Raw genomic sequence first — 19,819 nt, forward strand, 5'->3', positions numbered from 1 at the left:
CTTTTACCTTTGATTGATTTTTCTTTCCACCTAATAATCTTGCTTTCATTGTTTATATTTGAAATGTATATAGTAATTGCACACAGTACTGAATTACAAAAGGACATATTCTTAAAGAATACAGTGTAAGTTAAATTTGTCTTCTGCTGATAGCCCTCTCCCTGTATCTCACCCTCATTTGTCCCTTTTGTTCTTAACAGTTCTCTTCTACTTTCATGTTATAAATACATATGTGATTTTGTATGGATATGCATATATGCATATGTTAAGCATATATTTATATATCCACAAATGAGATAACATTATGCTTGTCTTTTCAAGACTGGATTTAATTGGCTTAATATGATTATCTCCAGTTGCACCTATTTTCCTGCCAATGTCATAGCTTTCTTCTTTTTTGGGTTTTTGAGGTAGGGCCTCACTCTGGCTCAGGCTGACCTGGAATTCACTGTGGAGTCTCAGGGTGGCCTCGGCCTCATGGTGATCCTCCTACCTCTGCCTCCCGAGTGCTGGGATTAAAGACGTGTGCCACCATGCCCGGCTTCTTCTTGTTTATGTGTGAAAAATTGTGTATGTATGCCACAATTTCTTCAGCCATTCTTCTGTTGATGGACACCAGGTTGGTTTCCTAACTTAGCTCATGTGAATTGTGCTGTAATAAATATTGATATAATAAATATTGATGTGCAAATATTTCTGTAATATGTTGACTTGTAGTCATTTGGGTAAATATCCTGGAGTGGTACTGTTTCATCATATGGGTAATGTTTTAGGTGTATGATGAAGTCATACTAATTTCCTTAATGATTAGATTATTTATACTCCTACCAGCAGTGTGTAAGGGCTCCCTTTTGTCCACATCCTTGCCAATATTTGTTATTTATATTTTTATTAATTTTGAACTTTACTGTGTGACCATATTGCATATTGGTTGCTATTTGTTTTCTTAATCATTGCCATTCTGACTGTGTTAAAATAGAACCATAGTATATTTTAAATTTGTATTTCTTCAATGGCTTGTTAGGTTGAGCATTTTTGTTTTTTAACTTTTTTAGTTTTATTTATTTATTTGAGAGTGGTATGCAGAGAGAAAGAGGCAGATAGATGGAGAGAATGGGTGCGCCAGGGCTTCCAGCCACTGCAAATGAACTCCAGATGCATGTACCACCTTGTGCATTTGGCTTACATGGGTCATGGGGTCCTTAGTCTTCACAGGCAAGCACTTAACCACTAAGCCATTTCTCCAGCCCTGTTTGTATGTTTTTTTGAGGTAGGGTCTCACTCTAGCCAATGCTGACCTGGAACTCACTCTGTAGTCCCAGGCTGGCTGGCCTCAGCTTGCAATGATCCTCCTACCTCTGTTTCCTGAGTGCTGGGACTAAAGGTGTGTGCCACCACAACTCAGCAGGTTGAGCATTTTTGTATGTTTTTTGGCCATTTATATTTTATATTTTGAGAACTGTTCATTAGTCAGTTTGTTGATTGGGTTATTTGATTTCTTGTTTAGTTTATTTTTTTATGTGGAGCTCTTTATATATTCTTCATATTATTCCCCTGTTGGAAAGGTTTTCTTTTCCCATTTTGTAGGCTGCCTTTACTTCGTTAACTGTTTTGTTTACTTTATAGAAGCTTTTTTAAATTTAATTTTTATTTTTTGAGAGTGAGAGAAAGATGCAGGCAGAGAGAGAGAGAGAAAGAGAGAAAGAGAAAGAGAGAATGAATATGGGTGTCAGGGCCTCCAACCACTGCAAATGAACTCCAGACACTTGTACATCTGGCTTATGTGGGCCCTGGGGAATTGAACTGAAGTCCTTTGGCTTTGCAGGCAAGTGCCTTAACTGCTAAGCCATTTCTCCAGCCCTGTATAGGAGGTTTTTGTGTTTATGAAGTCTCATTTGTTAACTGTTGACATTATTTCCTGAGCAACTGGAGTCCACTTCAGAAAATTTTGTCTTTTTAAATCTTGAAGTATTTATTTTGAAGTCTTATACCTGTAACAATTTAGTTTCTGGTCTTATAAAGTTTTTGATTCATTTAGAGTGATGTTTGACAAGGTGAAAGACAGGGATCTAATTTTATCCTTTTACATGTTAGTAACCAGTTTGTCTAGCACCATTTGTTGATGAGACTGCCTTTTCTCTCTCATATATACTTTTTGGCATCTTTGCTGAAAATTAGGTGCATGAGTATATATTTGAGGCCTGTAAATCTATTGCATAGATGTATGTGTCTGTTTTTATGCCAGTCTCACATATATATATCTTTATAACTTGAAATCAGGTGTGTTGATAATTCTAACATCATCATCATAAGTAGTAGCTCAGAATTGCTTGGTTATATGAGGTATTTTGTACTTTGATATGATTTGCAAGATTTTTTTTTTTGTTTGTTTGTTTCCATGAGGAATAGCATTGGAACTTTGATGGAGATTGAATTGTGTCTGTAGGTTGCTTTTAGTAATATAGCCATTTTAATTCTTCCAGTCTATGAACATGTGAGCTCTTTCCATTTTCTAATATCTTCAGTTTCTTTCTTTATTGTTTTAATAGTTTTATGCTCAACTTACTGAGCTAGCCAGGAACTACTCTTCATTGTTTGAACAGTTTTATTGTAGAGGTCTTTTATTTCCTTGGTGTGGTGGTTTAAATGTAAAATGTAGCCCATAGCCTCATGTGTTTGTATACTTGGTTCCTCACTGGTGGCAGTTTGGGAAAGTTGTGAAGCCTCTGTGAGGGGAAACCTTGCTGGAGGAGGGATTTCATTAGGAGCAGACTTGAGGTTTATTTGTCTAGTGCATGGATGGTTCACTGCTAGCTCACTCAGACTCCTTCTTTCCTGTTCTTATGGAGAGGTGATGTCCTGTTGCTTGCTCTGCCATGATAAAGCTTTCCCTTGAGTTTGTAAGCTGAAATAAATTTCTTCCTCTCATCAGCTACTTCTGAGTGAAGGTTTTATCCTAGTAATGAGAAAGTAACTACTATACTTGGTTAGGTTTATTCCAAGATTTTTTATACAATTGTAAATAAGTATCTATTTTTGTTTCTTTCTCATTATGTTTACTATTGGTATGTAGGAAGGGTAGTGGGTTTTGTATGTTAATCTTGTATTTGCTGCTGAAAAGTATTTCTTTTTTTATTTACTTTCGTTTACTTATTTAAAAAAGTATTTACTGAAAGTGTTTCTTTTAAAATTATTTTTATTTATTTATTTGAGAGTAATAGACAGAGAAAGAGACAGAGAGATAGAGGAGAGAGAGAATGGGCACGCCAGGGCCTCCAGCCACTGAAGATGAACTCCAGGTGTGTGCGCCCCCCTTGTGCATCTGGCTAACGTGGGTCCTGGGGAACTGAGCCTTGAACTGGGGTCCTTAGGCTTCACAGGCAAGCGCTTAACCACTAAGCCATCTCTCCAGCCCTGAAAGAATTTCTTAGATCTACGAGTTTTTTGGTGGAGTCTATGATCTTTTATATATAAAATCATGTCATCTTCAAATAAAGGCATTTGGACTTCTTCCTTTATTGCTTGTATCACTTTATTTCTTTATATCTTGCATTCTTTTAAAAAAATTTTTTTTGGTTTATTTTTATTTATTTATTTGAGAGTGACAGACAGAGAAAGAGGCAGAGAGAGAGAGGGAGAGGGAGAGAGAGAGAGAGAGAGAGAGAGAATGGGCGCGCCAGGGCCTCCAGCCACTGCAGACGAATTCCAGACGCGTGTGCCCCCTTGTGCATCTGGCTAACGTGGGTCCTGGGGAATTGAGCCTTGAACCGGGGTCCTTAGGCTTCACAGGCAAGCGCTTAACCACTAAACCATCTCTCTCCAGCCCTATATCTTGCATTCTTGTTCTAGCTAACACATCATGAACTGTATTGAATAAGAATGGAGGAAGTGGACATTATTGTCTTGTTCCTGATTTTAGTGGAAATGTTTTGATTTTTTTTTTTCTATTTAGCATAATGCAGTCAGGTTTGTCATATATGGCCTATATTATGTTGTGATATGTATCTTCTATTCGTTATATCTTGAAGGCTTTTTATCATAAAGGGATGTTAGATTTTGTCAAAAAGACTTTTATGGGGCTAGGAAGATGGCTCATAGGCTATAGGCACTTGCTTGCAAGCCTGCCAGCCTGGGTTTAATTCCCTAGTGCCCATGTATTTCTAGATGCAAAGTGGCACATGAATTTGTGATCCCATTGTGTTTATGACAGTGGGAAGTAGAGTCAGAAGAATTGGAAGTTCATGGACCAGCTAGTCTGGTATTCATTTGCAGTCTGACAGGATGTACACTTAGCCACGAATCATCTCTCTAGCCTGTGTGTCCTCTTTATGCTTTCTATTGATGTGGCGTTCTATGGATTAAAAAAAATTATTGAACTTTACATTTCAAGTATTTCAGTTTTTTTTTGTAATATTCCTATTTCTTTATTAAATTCTACTTGTATATCCTATATTGATTGCTGTATTGGCTTTCTTATTTTATGAAGCAGTCAGTGTTCTCTTGGAATTGATTCCAGAATTAATTTGGGTCCTTTTTGATTTCTTTGAAGATATGTATAATCATTCTCTTGAATTCTTTAGGGTTCCATCTAATTGACTCTCACTGGAGGCCGTTACTGTGGTGTTAGTAATGGAGGAGTAACTGGAGGAGTCAGCGTTGCCTTGGTTTTTCCTGTTTCTTGCATTTTTGTGCCTCTGGGGTTAACTTTTTGTTTGGATTTTTTTAATTCTGAGTCACTCATTTCTTCACTGGAAGTATTTGTAATATTTAAAGGGTCTGATTTGTAAGGTTAAGGTGACACTTTTCTTTGCTAGACTGATCTTCAGGGCACCATACACAATTCCCCTAAGAGTAGAACACTCACTATCATAGGGCACGCTCATAGTAAAGTAAAAAACAATTACCCCTTAAAAACCAATTATGTTAGAGGAAGTAAAGAAACACTGATAATACTGTGTGTACTAAAATATTAGTTGTTGTAGGTATGAGTAGAAAGAAAAGAAATAGACTAGTAATGAGTATTGTATTCTTTAATAGAATAGGGAAGTGTAAATGTAAATGTAACAGGGGAACAACTGGGACAAGGTTGGGGGATAAGGCAAGGTCTTGCTCAAGGTAGAATGGGAAGAGAGAGGAAAAGGACTCCAGGCACATAATCTAAGAGTACCAGCTCTCAGCACCTGGAGACATGTAGACTTAGCAAACCAAAACAACCTTCTCTGGGAAGGTCTATCTAAGGAAAATGAAAAGGGCCTGGGGTTCAGATGTATGTGGCAATATCCACCTGTTTTACCTGGGATCTAGTTGTTCAAACTTTGGCCCTCTCAGGCTTTCACCCTTGCTCCTGACATGCAATTATCAGCTGAGACATCTCTTCAGCCCTCATGGTTATTATTTTTAATATGAAGAATTTACTCCTTTAAAATGACTACAGATTTGGTTTTATCCTGTCTTACTTTCTCCTGGGCAGGAGCTCTTCATTCTCCCAATATAATAGAGTTTTGCTCTTAAAGAAAATAAAATGACTACAAATAATACTATAAAATAATATTAAAAGTATTTTATGTATTTTTTCCAACAGGGTCAACAAATTTCATTAGCACCTATTCATAAGCTTGAAGAAGCTTTATATGAGTACCAACCACTGCAGATAGAGACATGTGGACCACTCGTTCCTGAGCTCGAGATGCTAGGAAGACTTGGGTAATTATCAAAGTATTTTTCACAGTGAGTGGTTGATATGTAGGGCCTGGTTAATATTTTAAGATGACATTTTAACATTCTTAAGCTTTTATTATATAAAACTGAGTTTCTTGTAAAAAGTAAGCAATGTTTAATAGTAAATTTTTATTCAATGTGTTAACTTTTCAGTGGATTTGCTGGCTCCTGAGATCGAGGCTGGAATGTGGTTGTTCTTGGCATCCATATTGAAATGGCTGTTCTTTTCAGCTTACCTCCCCCACCTTTTTTTTTGAACTAGGGCTCAACTTTGTCGACATGAAGCCAGTAAAAATATGAATTGGGCACTTTGCCATGAAAAAGGGTAGATTTATTTATAGTCTGCCGTCTACAGAGAAACTACATTTATAAGACATGAGCCACAAAATATATTTTGTCAAAAGTTATAATGTAGGGTTGGCCCAGTGGCTCAACAGTCATATGTATCATTTTTGGAAATGAATTTGGGATCATGTCTTTTGTGAACGATGGAGATGGTCAGTCTCTCATGGAGCAAATGGGTATTCATGTGTACTTGGGAAGTACAAACACAGATGTTTCTGGTTGTAGCACATCATTTCTTGGTCTGGTTTTTCAGTGAAAACTATTGCATGGAGGACTGATTCAGAATCTGTTTGTGAACAAAAGGACATGTAGCAATAAAATGATATATACAATGCTGACAAGTAATTTAAAATATCACTCCAGGAGTAGAAACAAGATGAACTCACAATAATCTACATGTACTTTCAGAACTCAGCACAACATGTTGAACATGATGAATGGTATTCTATATGTGATGATTATTGAACATTCAGGACTAACAGATTGAAATGACATACTGTTTAACTGTCCATTTCTGGATTGCTCTTATGGCTAAATATTCTTTAGTTCTCCATTGTCTTAAAGAGAATAAATTAGCATTTTCTTACAATAGGTATTTAAATCTTTTGCCTATTTTTATTTTATTATTATTATTATTTTTTACGTTTCTTTTTCTTTTTTTTTTAATTTAATTTATTAGTTTTCTTTTCAGCGAATACAGGCAGTTTGGTACCATTATTTAGGCTCATCTGTGATCTACCCCCTCCCATTAGACCCTCCTTGTTAATGAAAATGGGTCGTGCATTGTGGAGTTAGCCCCCAGTTATTAGTATGATAAATGTCTCTGCAAATCATGACCCAACATGTAACTCTGACATTCTTTCCGCTCCCTCTTCCGCAAGATTTCCCTGAGCCATGTTGGGTTCATTTTTGGTCTGCTTCAGTGCTGAGGTGTTGGGGGCCTCTGAGGCTTTGGCTCTCTGATTTGGTAGGAGTTGATTTTTCTCTGCGTTGATCTCCTTCCCCTTTGTGCTGGTATCCGGTTCACAGGAAAACATCACCCTTGCTTATTTCGCCAGTTGTCCTTAGTTTCAGTTGGGCCCCTTTTGAGGTATGTTGGGGCAGCTCTCTTCTTAGGATCTGCATCTATCTGGAAAAGAGAAGCAGATTCTCCAACGGAGAGTAAGTTAGCACCTGGAAAATTGAGATAACACTTACTTTTTTGATAGACAGTTTGATAGGTGTAGGCCCTCTTATACCCCGTGATTGATGGTAGCTTGATATTGTAGAGTGGGCTTGTGTTTGGGTGTGGTTCTGACTTGTTTCCCAGCTCCAGCTAAGGGTCTAGTACCACTGAGTGGATCAGTTAGCCAAATCAAGAGCAGTTGATTCCTCACCATGGCTGTGTACCACTATTGCACTTGTGTGGGCATCACATCCGGTTATTTGTTGCTAATTAGGTTAAACAATGTGTTGCTTGGACAGATCTTGGTCATTTCCCCCAGTCGCCTATGTAGCGCCTTCTGGCACTAGACACGCTGACTATCTGGGGACTGACTCTCTCCTGGCTTCCAGCCATGTCATTCCATTTTATGAGTCAGCTGTGTATGGAGTCTTCAGCAATAGGGTCTTATCACTGGCCTTTGGTGGGTCATCAAGTACTCTGACAGAAGTCTGTCATTGTTTTGGGAAACCTTGTAGGTTTCTCTGATCAAAAGCTCATTGTGGATGGTAGGCCCAAGCTGGAAGTGGGGGTTACAGGTCAGTGTCCACTAAGAAATTGAGGAAAAAGATAACTAATATACAAGAGTTAGAGAGGAGAGAGATAGAGGGGAGAGGGGGAGAGGGAGGGAGGGAAGATGTAGGAGATTTAGGTCAGTCTTGATCCTACCCTCTCCAGTGTCTTGTGGTTCAGGTGTTTCCTGTAAGAGTCTGGTGAAGGTTCAGCCATTTGGTCTGTCTTTTAGGAAGTAGAATTTTATGGTACCATTGCCGTTTGGGTCCAGATTACTGTTTTCCACCCTTTGATTCCCTCCCCGCCCTCCCATCCATCTTATTGTCTAGTCCATGAGGTGCTTGCTGGGTATGTAAGGCATCTTGGGCAGATTCAGGTTAGGTGTTGCAGATGAGTGAGACTATGTGTCGATTTTTTTTCTGTGATTGGGTAAGTTCGCTGAGAATGATCTGTTCCAGGTTCAACCATTTTTCCTCAAATTTCTTTATGTCGTTTTTTCTTACTGCTGTATAGAATTCCATTGTGTAGATATACCACATCTTTGTTATCCATTCTTCTAATGATGGACATCTGGGTTGATTCCAGCTTTTAGCTATTACGAATTGAGCTGCTACAAACATGGTTGAGCAAATCTCTCTGGCTTTTGGTTTGAAGGTTTTAGGGTACATGCCCAGTAATGGTATAACTGGGTCTGTTGGTATTTCTATAGTCAGCTTTTTCAGGAGTCTCCATATTGTTTTCCAAAGTGGTTGTACCATCCTGCATTCCCACCAACAGTGAATGAGTGTCCCTGCTTCTCCACATCCTCACCAGCATTTATTTTCATTTGACCTTTTGATGTTGGCCATCCTTATTGGGGTAAGGTGGAATCTCATAGTTGTTTTAATTTGCATTTCTCTGATGATTAGGGATGATGAACATTTTCTTAGGTGTGTGTTTGCCATTTGTATCTCTTCCTCTGTGAACTGCCTGTTTAACTCTGTGCCCCATTTTGTGAGTAGGGTATTTGTCTTCTTATTGTTTAGACTTTTGAGTTCTTTGTAAATTCTAGAGATAAGGCCTCTATCAGTTGGATAACCCTATTTTTATTTTTTATTCATTTGATTTTTTTTTCTTGTGCGCGTGCATGCCTGTGTGTGTGTGTGTGTGTGTGTGTGTGTGTGTGTGTGTATACTACTCTATGTATTTGCCTATGGCCTGAGTGGAATATTGGGTGTTCTCTATGTATTTGCCTATGGCCTGAGTGGAATATTGGGTGTTCTGCTCCCTTACTCTTCTGGTTCTTGTATTGTGCTAGAGTCTCTATTCTGGAGCTTGAGGGGCTCCAAGGATTCTCACGTCTCTACACTCTGTAAAACTGAGGCTGCAGGCCTGCATGGTCATGCCCAGCTGTTTACATGGGATTTTGAAATCAAAATTCTGGAGGTTCAGGCCTCTCTCAGGTCTTCATGCTGGTGTAGGAAGTTCACTTCCACCGTGAAGCATCTCTCTCCAGCCCATTTTAATGGAATCTTTTTTTTTTTGGGGGGGGGGTTCAAGATAGAGGCTCACTTTATCCCAGGCTGGCCTCAAACTCGTAGTGATCCTCCTACCTCTGCCTCCTATAACTGCTGGAATTAAAGGTGTATGCCACCACACCTGACTCATTTGGTGTTTTTTATTTTGCTGAGTTTCATTCTACTGAGAAATGGTATGGTATGGTATGGTATGGTATAGTAGGATATGGTATGGTATGTTATAGATGTTTTCTTTTTCTGTAGTTGAGTAGCCCAGATTGAGTAACTTTATAGAGGGAGTTATTCACCTCATATTTCAAGGAGTTTCAAGGTTGAAGGGTTGTATCTGATGATGGCTCTCTGGTTGGCCAAATCCAAAGATGATTTAGAACAATAGTAAGAGACAGGGAGTGTGCACATATCTCATCTAGTTTTGCTCCCTCATGTTACAAAGTTTTTAATATTCTCTGAGGCCTCTGTCCTGAAACCCTTATCTAATTCTTATCAACTCCCAATATGCCAGCACTAAACACTAGAATTCCTCATAGTATACAGTTTGAATTAAACTATAACTCATGACTCCTTGGGGATACACACTCAGACTGTATCCAGACAGTACCATGTTTCTGTGTTTAATATAGAATTTTCTACATAATGGATCATGTCATCTGCAGTAGGCCTGATTTTACTTCCTAATTAGGATACACCTACTTATTAATACCAGAAAGATTATATATAATGAATAAGTTGAATTCTTCTGTAATACAAGGTAGATTTAATATCTACAAATCAGTGTAATACATCATTGGAAGAATAAAAAGTGAAAATCCACATGGTTATATCAGTAAGTCCCTTTGACAAATTTAAAAGCCTTTCATGATAAAGATTCTCAACAAAATAAGTTCACAGTGAAATTCCTCCAACAAGTAAAGGTAATTTGTAAAACTGTTAAAAAGTTAGAATCATAATTGATAATGATGCACAGAGGTTTCTGCTAAGGTCTGATACATAATAAGAATGCACAGTCTCCTCAGTCCTGTTCAGTAGAGTACTAAATATACTAGTGAGAGCAAGTACACAGGGAAACCAAATGAGTAAATAAATGCACTTTTTGGTTAAAAGTCTTATTTTATCTGGTGATTGAGAGATGACTTAGTGGTTAAGGCACTTGCCTGTGAAGTCTAAGAACCCAGGTTCAACTCCCCAGAACCCACGTAAGCCAGATGCACAAGGTTATGCATATGCATAAGGTGGCACACATGTCTGGAGTTCAGTTGCAGTGGCTAGAGGCCCTAGAATGTCAGTCCTCTCCCTTCTCTCTCTTGCTCACTCGCTCACTTTCTTGTTCTGTCTTTCTCATGAAAAGCCCATTTTATCTGATAGTAAGTATAGCTACTGTTACTCTTGTTTTCTTTTAGTTACTATTTATGTGGAATAGCCTTTTCTCTCTTAACCTTTCTTAACCTTGTGTTTTGAGGAACTTAGCCTCTTGCAGACAGCATAAAGTTAGAGCTTTTTTTTTTTAAGGAACAAAACCAAAACCATTTGAAATATCCCTTTTTCTAGTCTTGGTCTTTGAAGGGCTAATTCCATTAATTAATCTTTGGAAAAAGTTTCTGTTTTAAAGTTGAATAATTTCTCATATCTTCACATGCACTTATTCTGTTTTGTCTATTCTACTGATAGGTTCATTAAGAGAATTCTAGAATCATAATTTTATATATTTTATTGTAATAGATAAATTGGGTTAAAACATATGTTTCTTCAGCAAATCTGATTTGGCTACTGATTATGTGGAATCTTATCAGAATAGTATAGCATTTTGTATTCTGATTTCATTTTGGGATTTCTGGTCACTGATTACAGTCTTTGTACTGTACAGTCTTCAGATTCCTTCACGCATGGCCTTTTGCCACTTCAGACCTAGTGCTAGGGACAGTTTGTAAGCTGAATTGTTCCATCCTTGGTTCTCAAGAGGCTCTGCATGCCTTGGCCCACACGGTTCTCTCTGTTACTCTCCTGGAATAGACTGGTTGGTTATTTTCTTTTTCCTATTCTAATCTTAGACTTAGAAATGTCCCATGTGCCTGAGCCTCAGTGTGGTTCTTTCTTAGTGCTCCTATCCTAAAGGCAGCAGCCTGTATCTGTCTTACTTGATGGTATGGATGGATTTCTTTCTTGTCTCACATGTCACTCCACAATTAAACTCTAATCTTGCTGGGCAGTGAGAGGGATATGGGGCAAAGACTTTTCCTGTGCTTCTTAGAGATCTCTGCTTTGCATTAATGTGGGAGCCTAGCTGAGAGTCAGCTTCCTGCCTTTCTTCAGTGCTTGATGGCTTTTGGCTTTTTCAATGAAGCGGTGAGAGTGAGGGTAGTACATTTTCTACTATTGAACCCGAGGTGCTCAACCTCTGCCCTTCCCCAGCAGTGGAGGCCTGGCTACTTTTTAAATGGTCTTTTTTTTTTAAAAAAAAAACAAAACATTTAGTATTTAGTTATTGATGATTTTACTGGATCTGTTCCATAAAATATCCTCTTTTATTTTATTTTTATTAGTTTTCTATTCTGCAAGTACAGGCAGTTTGGTACCATTATTAGGCTCATCCATGATACACCTTCCCCATTGGCCCCTCCTTGTTGAGGTATATGGGTCGTGCATTGTGGAGTTAGCCCACAGTTATTGGTACGATAAATGTCTCTGTATATCATGACCCAACATGTGGCTCTGACATTCTTTCCGCCCCCTCTTCTGCAAAATTTCCCTGAATCATGTTGGGTTCATTTTTCGTCTGCTTCAGTGATGAGGTGTTGGGGGCCTCTGGGGCTCTGGCTCTCTGATTTGGTCTCCTTCCCCCATGTGCTGGTATCTGGTTCATCGGGAAAACAGCACCTTTGCTTGTTTCGCCAATTTTCCTTAGTTTCATCCGGGGCCCTTTTCAGGTATGATGAGGTGGCTCTCTCCTTAGGATCTGCATCTATCTGAAAAAGAGAAGCAGATTCTCCAACGGAGAGTAAATTAGCACCAGAACAAATGAGATAGCCCTTACTTTTTTTTATAGAGAGTTAATAGGTGTAGGCCCTCTTGTAGCCCATGATTGATGGTAGCTTGATATTGGAGAGTGGTCTTATGTTTGGATATGGTTCTGACTTGTTTATCTTCTTTGTAAAGCTGATATTGTGGTGTTAAGAGTGTTATGCATTTGTATGCATGACTAAGTAATCTTACTAGAATTCTGTATAGAATAGATTTAATTGAGTTGCTTTTTTCTTGAATTATTAATTTGATTAAACTTGGGCAGCATGTTTGATTGCTAGCTTTGTCCTGCCTCTGCCAGGGTAGCTTAGACTTAAAGGACTGAATGTGGCATGTTCTCTTCAGTAAGATACAAGTGTAGGGTGTGTACTTTCTCCAAATTTTATTCTATAGTCTGATTTGACCAAAACAGGTGAGGGTGGATCAATTTTTTTTTTATTATTATTATTATTATTATTATTATTATTATTATTATTATTATTTTACTGCTGATGCTTTCATCAGCTATTGAATGTTTAGAATTTAGTTAGTTCAAGAATTCTGGAAGAAGACTTTTGTCTCTGCCAACAAAGATGGTACATATTTTGTAGCAAAATATTTGATCACACATAAGTAGGAATGTGTATCAAGCAGCTGATTATGGCTGTAATGTTTATGTTAGCTGCCTGTGATTGAAATGGAGATGAGAGTCCAGATAATCAGTAGCAAAATTAGATTTGCTAAAGAAAAATGTATTTTTGACCCAATTTGTTTATAATAATAGAATTTATTCTGTATTCTCCTTTAACAAAGGGATGGCAGTTTCTTCTGTGTTGTGTTGTGGGTTTTTTTAAAGATACATTTTTAATACGTTGTCCAGTCTAGTGTTGAACTTATGAGCTCAGGCAATCCTCCCAACTAAGACATGCACCAGATGGAGGGATTAAGTTCTCTATAGTCAATTTTAGTTATTTGGAGACAGTATTTGAATGATGTTCTCCCTCTATGGTGACATATGCTTATAACCCATGAAGATGGATGTATGTTCAAAGCCAGTCTGGGCTATCTAGAGAGCTCAAGATCATCCTGTGCTATCTAGCAAGACCCTGTCTCAACATTAAAAAAAAAGTTCTGTTAAGTAAAACTGTAATAGTTCCTCATTTTCCTGCTTAGGCATTTCCAGATTTGCTCCAAGTTTATGTCTCCTAAGTACCAGTTACACCTTTAACAATGGCCTCTCCCGTTTTCAGTCCTTTGCTTTCTTTCCTTTTCTCTTTTCTTTTAATTATAACAAACTTTCCATTTTGTAGTAAATTTTCCTACAGAAAGAAATAACTACCTTGTTTTCTTTTCTTGTATCTGTATGACATGGAATTAAGAGTAGTACAATTTCTTCTTTTATAATTTTATTTATTTATTTATTTATTTATTGGTTTTCAAGGTAAGGTCTCATTCTAGCTCAAGCTGACTTGGGTTTCACTGTATAGTCTCAGGGTGGCCTCAAACTCATAGTGATCATCCTACCAGTGCCTGCCAAGTGCTGGGATTAAAGGTGTGTGCCACCATACCCAGCTCTAATTAATTTGTTTTTTGGAAGGGGAGAGGATGAGTAAGGGAGGGAGAATGGGCATGCCAGGGCCTCTGGCCACTGCAAACGAATTCCAGACACATTGCCACCTTGTGCATCTGACTTACCTGGGCTCCGGGGAATCAAACCTGAGGTCAGGCTTTGCAGACCAGTGCCTTAACTGCTATGACATCTCTCCAGCCCCTATAGTTTCTTTTATACCTGTGCTTTGTTTGATGTTAAAATGTAGACCCAGGAATTTAAAACATTTGCTTATATGTATATTATTTATTTATTTTAGAGAGATTGAGAGAAAGAGAAAGAGAGAGAGAGATAAAGAAAGAGAACCAGGCAGATAGAAAGAGAATGGGTACTCCAGGGCCTTCAACCACTGCAAATGAACTCTAGTTGCATGCGCTACCTTGTACATCTGGCTTGCAAAGGTCCTTGGAAATTGAACCTAGGTCTTTTGGCTTTGCAGGCAAGTGCCTTAACTGCTAAGCCATTTCTGCAACCCTTAAAATAATTTTAGGTGTAGTATATATATTTGCCAGTTCATGATATGAAATCTTGGGAAGCATTGTTTCTCCAACGAACTGTATTTTTGTTCATCTCTCTCTCTGTCCTGTCTGTCTGTCTATACCGATCGATTGATCGATCGATCGGTCTGTCTGTCTGTCAGCTATTTATGAGAAAGAGAGAGAATGAATGAATCGGAATGTCAGGGCCACTTGACACTGTAAATGAACTCTAGATGCATGTGCCACCTTGTGCATCTGGCTTGGTGTGGCCACTGGGGAATTGAAAACTGGGCCCATGCAGGATTTGCAAGCGAGAGAGCCTTTAACTGCTGAGCCACTTTTCCTCTTTAATAAAACTTTGCAAAAGATAAAAATCAAAAACATACTGCCTTGGGGCCAGAGTTGTTGTTCAGTACTAGAGTGCATGCTTGCCAGTGTTGCATAAGGCCCTGGGTTTAACATTCAGCACTGCAAAAGAAAGAGAGAGAGAGAGAGAGAGAGAGAGAGAGAGAGAGAGAGAGAGAGAGAGAGAGAGAGAGGGAGGGAGGGATGGGGGGGAGGAAGGGAGGGAGGGAGAGAGAGAAGAAAAGAATGATGAGGGAGGGAGGGAAAGAGGGAAGGAAGAGAGACAAGGAACGGAGGGATGGTGAGAGAATATACTGCCATGAGATTTTTTTTTTTCCTTAGGTGGCTGTAACTAACACCTTTTAAATTAATTAAACTTGAGGGCTGGGGATGTTGCTTCCAGGTAGAGAACTTGCCTACTATGTGAGAGACACTGGGTTCAATCTCTAGTAACACACAGACAAAAAAAAAAAAAAAGTTATTTAAAACTTGAAAAGTACATGAAGAGATTATAAGAATTTCTCATTAATAGGATATTAGGAATATATAATTGTAGTTCATATTTTATTGATGGTTTTTTTCCTGGCTTGCACAGAGTAATTTGTAAACATGTTTTTAATTCTGTTTCAATAAGAACAAGCATTGGACAAGCTTACTACTGATAGAAATTCCTTACACATGGCTTTAGTAGTTAGGAAAGTCTCAGTAATTGGTGGCATGAGACTATCTTTTAAAATTCAGCTGAATTTATAGTTAATGTTCTGTTACCTTTCACCCACAAAGAGCTATTTCTTTATGTGATACAAAGTTATAAGCATTTAAGACTATATTTTATTCATAAATTTAGGGTTATTAAATATTACTATTATAAATAGCTATGGTTTGTATGAACTGTTGTAGAAATAGCAAAAGACATCTTGTAAAAGTTCTGAATAGGTAGTTACTATGTTTTCAAAATTATTTTTTAAAACTTTCTAGTACATATTACATCAGAATCAGATAATGTTTCTGTACCTATAACTAAAATTACCAAAGCATTAGTTGACAGATGAGAGATATAAATAACATTTAAAAAATTGATTTAACACACCCACCATGGCTCAGGGAAATTTTTGGAAGAGGGAGCAGAAAGATGGTAAGAGCCACAGGGTAGAAGGGAATGTTCAGAAGCATTGCCTCCCCCTTAACTGTGACTGACTGCTATTCTCACATCTCATAACCCTCAACCCCAGGGCAAATACCAGCAGTTCTGTTGAGGAGGCCCCTCCTCAGAATGGGGGCAGGGAGGGGGAAAATCACAGTACTAACACATGATGTGTCCATACAAAGTTCCTACTTAATAACAAAAATGGTTTTAAACATTTTAATATTCCACCAGAATGACTTTTACCCATTATTTTCTTTTCAAGAGATGTGCTTTTTAAAATATCTTTTTTAAAGATTTCTTTCTTTATTTATTAGAGAGAGAGAGAGTGTGTGTGAAAATGAGCACATCGGATCCACTAGCCATTGCAAATGAATTCCAGATGCATATGCTACCATGTGTATCTGGCTTACGTGGGACCTGGAAAATCGAACCTGAGTGCTTAGCCTTCACAGGCATGTGCCTTTACCACTAAACCATCCCTCCAGCCTGAATGTGCTTTTCATAATTATTTTTTTGTTAGCTTATATTCATTCTATAAATAATTGGTTTTGTTATGTTATTTCATGTATTTATATCGAGTTCTTTGATTATATCCATTCCATCCTCAATTATCCTCTCTTATCCTTACTCCTCTCTCACTCTGGTAATCTTTGTCTTACAACATAGGACCTTTTCTGCATTCATATCTTTTAAAAAACAATCTAGGTTCTACATATGAGAGACAACATGCTATCTTTGTCTTTCTCAATCTAATGTTTTTTTGCTTAACATACTTCCTTTATTTATTTTTCCATAAATGATACCATAGATTGTTTACTTTCTTGGTAAATTAAGCCCAATTTTGAATACATACTTCATTTTCTTTATCCAGTCTTCTCTTAATGGGTACCTACCTACCTTGTTGCCATGTCTTGGCTTTTGTGAAGAGTGCCACAAAGCTTAGGTGTGCAGGTTATCTCTTACTGCATCCTGACTTAGATTCCCTCAGGTACATATAGAAATGTATTACATGGTAGTTCTACTTTTAGAGTTTGGAGGTACCTCCATATTTATTTATATATTGGCTGTATTAATTTACATTCCTACCACATAAGGGTCCCACTTTCCCTATACTTTCACCATCCTTTGTTGTTGTTTTTTTCCTTGAAGATAGCCATCGTGTCTGGGGTGAGATGAAATCTCAATGAAGTTTTTATTTGTATTTCTGTAATGACTGAAGGATATTCAAATATTTCATCATGTAGATATCATGCTGTTTATAGTTTTTGTACAAAAATATTAGCTCAGTACATTTAGGCTGTTCATATGGCAGTATTATAAAATATGTAATGGAAAAAAAATGTACCAAGTACTGTAATAGCTTAACTATAACATAGCCACTTCTAATGGCCCAGAGATAATAACCAAACACAGCTCCTTTTGCCATTTTATTTGGAATTGCTTTAAATATATAAACCAATTAGAAAAGAATAGGCATTTAAAATTAGTTGGGATATATATAGATACACATATTAGAAATTTCAGTATACTTTTGGTGCTCTGAATATTTACTTTCATTATTTTTATCTATTCCTTGTTACTATAAATGAAAGATGAAAGACATTTAATATTTTTTAATTTTTTTTATCTAGTAGTAGTACTAGACTGAGTTTAATGAGTTAAATTGGGTAAATATCTGAGGTTTTATTTAAGAGTTAGTAAAAAATAAGTTGTTCTTTTAAATATTATATTTCTGATTCTGTTTTCATACTTATATTTAGACCTTGTATATGATTTTGATCACTGCAGTTTTTGTTTCTGATTTTTCTCTGAATGCTTCAGTTATTTCATCATTAGGTATAATGATGTTTATAAAGTTTTTCTATAGAAAAAAATTTAAACATCACATTAGATAGATATTAAATATTTTATTATTTATATTTAATTTTTATTAAGTACATTTTTACATTTGCCGTTTTACATTTTACATATCTGTTGTCTAATAATACACTATATTATTAAAATTTTTTGTTTGATTTGTTTTTTTTTTCTGAAGCAAGGTCTCACTCTAGCATAGACCAATTTAGAATAAATAGTTTAGGCCAGGCTGGCCTCATACTTACAGCAATCCTCCTACCTCAGCCTCCCAAGTACTGGGATTAAAGACATGAGCCACCATGCCCAGGTTATTATAATTCATAAAATTTCTTCTAAATAGATTAGTTCTTATTTCTATTGATGAACAATTGAAGGCATTCTCTAAGACTTTCAACTCAAAACATTACCAGTTAGAACTTATGTAATCAACTGCATTAAGATATAATTTTATATATAGCAAAATACCTGTGCTAAGTAAGTATCTATCTTTGTCTATGAGTTTTGACAAATTTATACAGTTGGTGACCACTACCACAATTGTGATATAGAGTATTTGTATCATTTACTATTACTGTGAGTGTGCTTTTTTTTCTTCTTCTAGAAATAGGTTAGAATTTTAAGGTAGGAGACTTGCTTGTTTTCTAAACTTTCCATAGGAATATGTGATGTACACTATTTTTTGGTGAAGGTGTTACCTAGTCAAACTTTTACCTGTTGATAATAACATATGACTGGCCTAATAATTAAGTATATTATTCATTTTACTTTAATTTTTGTGCTGCCTGTTTAAGTTTATATATTAATTTTACAGAGTCTCAGGATCATCAGAAAATCAAAGACTATAAAAAATTTTAAGAAGTCACAGAGACTTGTACTGTGTGTAACACATAATATGTATTAAATTTCATTATAATTATGAAAATATTATTTAGTTTTCTTTCTTTTTATGACCGTGATAGCAAAATGTCTTTAATATCTGCTTTTTGTTGGTATTTGAATTAGAAACCAACTCACATATCAACATGAATCTTTGTGCTTTAAGTTCTAGTCTGGCTCTAGTCTGGTAAGTGTTAAGTCTTTTTTTTTTAATGCAATCACGGAAAAATATGTTTCTACTTGAAGCAGTTGTCAAACAAGCTTCTTTCATCAACAGTCAGACACAGGGCAGCTGAATGAAGCTGTTTAGTCTAGAGTAAACGCTCATGAGATTGCAAGGTCACTGAGGAAATGTAATTATGCACTCTATTCCAGAATCATTTTTGTAGCTAGGACTTTAAGAGTATTAAATCATAATGCTAATTATAATATATAATGAAATGTAGTCTAAAATTAATCTCAGAATAGTAGCACTAAATATAATAAATTATTACAGTGAAACATAATTTTAGTTCAGATTTTTTTATACACTCCCAAAAAAGCAAGTTTAGTTTATTACTGGAATTTAGCTATTTATTCCTTCCAAATCACTATAAAATTTGTTTAGACTCTGCAGACTCTATTCATTGGAATATCTTTCATTAGAAAATGAAACCTTATGGACTTTCATTCAATTTAATGTGAAACAATGGATTCTTTGGCAGTTCTTTGTTTTATTGTTCATTTCTGATCAAAGTGTTTATGTTGTGTGTACTATATGCCAGTTACTCTTCTGGGTTTTAAGAAATGTTAGTAAACAAAATGTTTATTAACATTCTGATATAAAACCAATAATACAGAAGATTCATTATTGAGTATGTTAATTGGTGATTTAGTGAGAGTTTTCTAATAGAAAAGAACTGATAAGCTGCATAGGTGTATAAGTGAACCTTTATCTTGAGAAGTGGCCCATGTAATTATGGAACCCCATAGGCTACTGTCTGTAACCTAGAGAACAAGAAGAGCTGGAGTTATATTTAATTCCTTTGTGACTCTAAAGAGCCAAGAACAATGGCATAGGTGATGTAATGCTGAAGGCCCGAGAGGAAGCTGATTGGGTGGTGGTGGAGATGGTCTAGAGCACTTTAAATCCCAGAATCTGAAGATCCAACGAACCAGAATTCTGATGCCTGAAGGTAGAAGATAAATATTTTGGATCTAGATGTGCCCCTCCTTTGC

General features: G+C 36.7%; 1 protein-coding gene and 1 pseudogene across 1 annotated transcript in view; one reads left to right on the forward strand and one right to left on the reverse strand.

The window, feature by feature from the left end:
* Positions 1-19,819, forward strand: part of Mnat1 (MNAT1 component of CDK activating kinase) — a 209,046-nt gene that overhangs the window by 125,812 nt on the left and 63,415 nt on the right. The window contains exon 7 of the mRNA XM_004649241.2: positions 5,582-5,703. Coding sequence (XP_004649298.1) covers positions 5,582-5,703 — 122 coding nt within the window. The remainder of the gene's footprint in view (positions 1-5,581; positions 5,704-19,819) is intronic.
* The window catches only part of LOC105943969, a 39,325-nt pseudogene continuing 25,730 nt past the window's right edge, over positions 6,225-19,819 (reverse strand).

Source organism: Jaculus jaculus, chromosome 7 (genome assembly GCF_020740685.1).
Source record: "Jaculus jaculus isolate mJacJac1 chromosome 7, mJacJac1.mat.Y.cur, whole genome shotgun sequence".
NCBI classification, from domain to species: Eukaryota; Metazoa; Chordata; class Mammalia; order Rodentia; family Dipodidae; genus Jaculus; species Jaculus jaculus.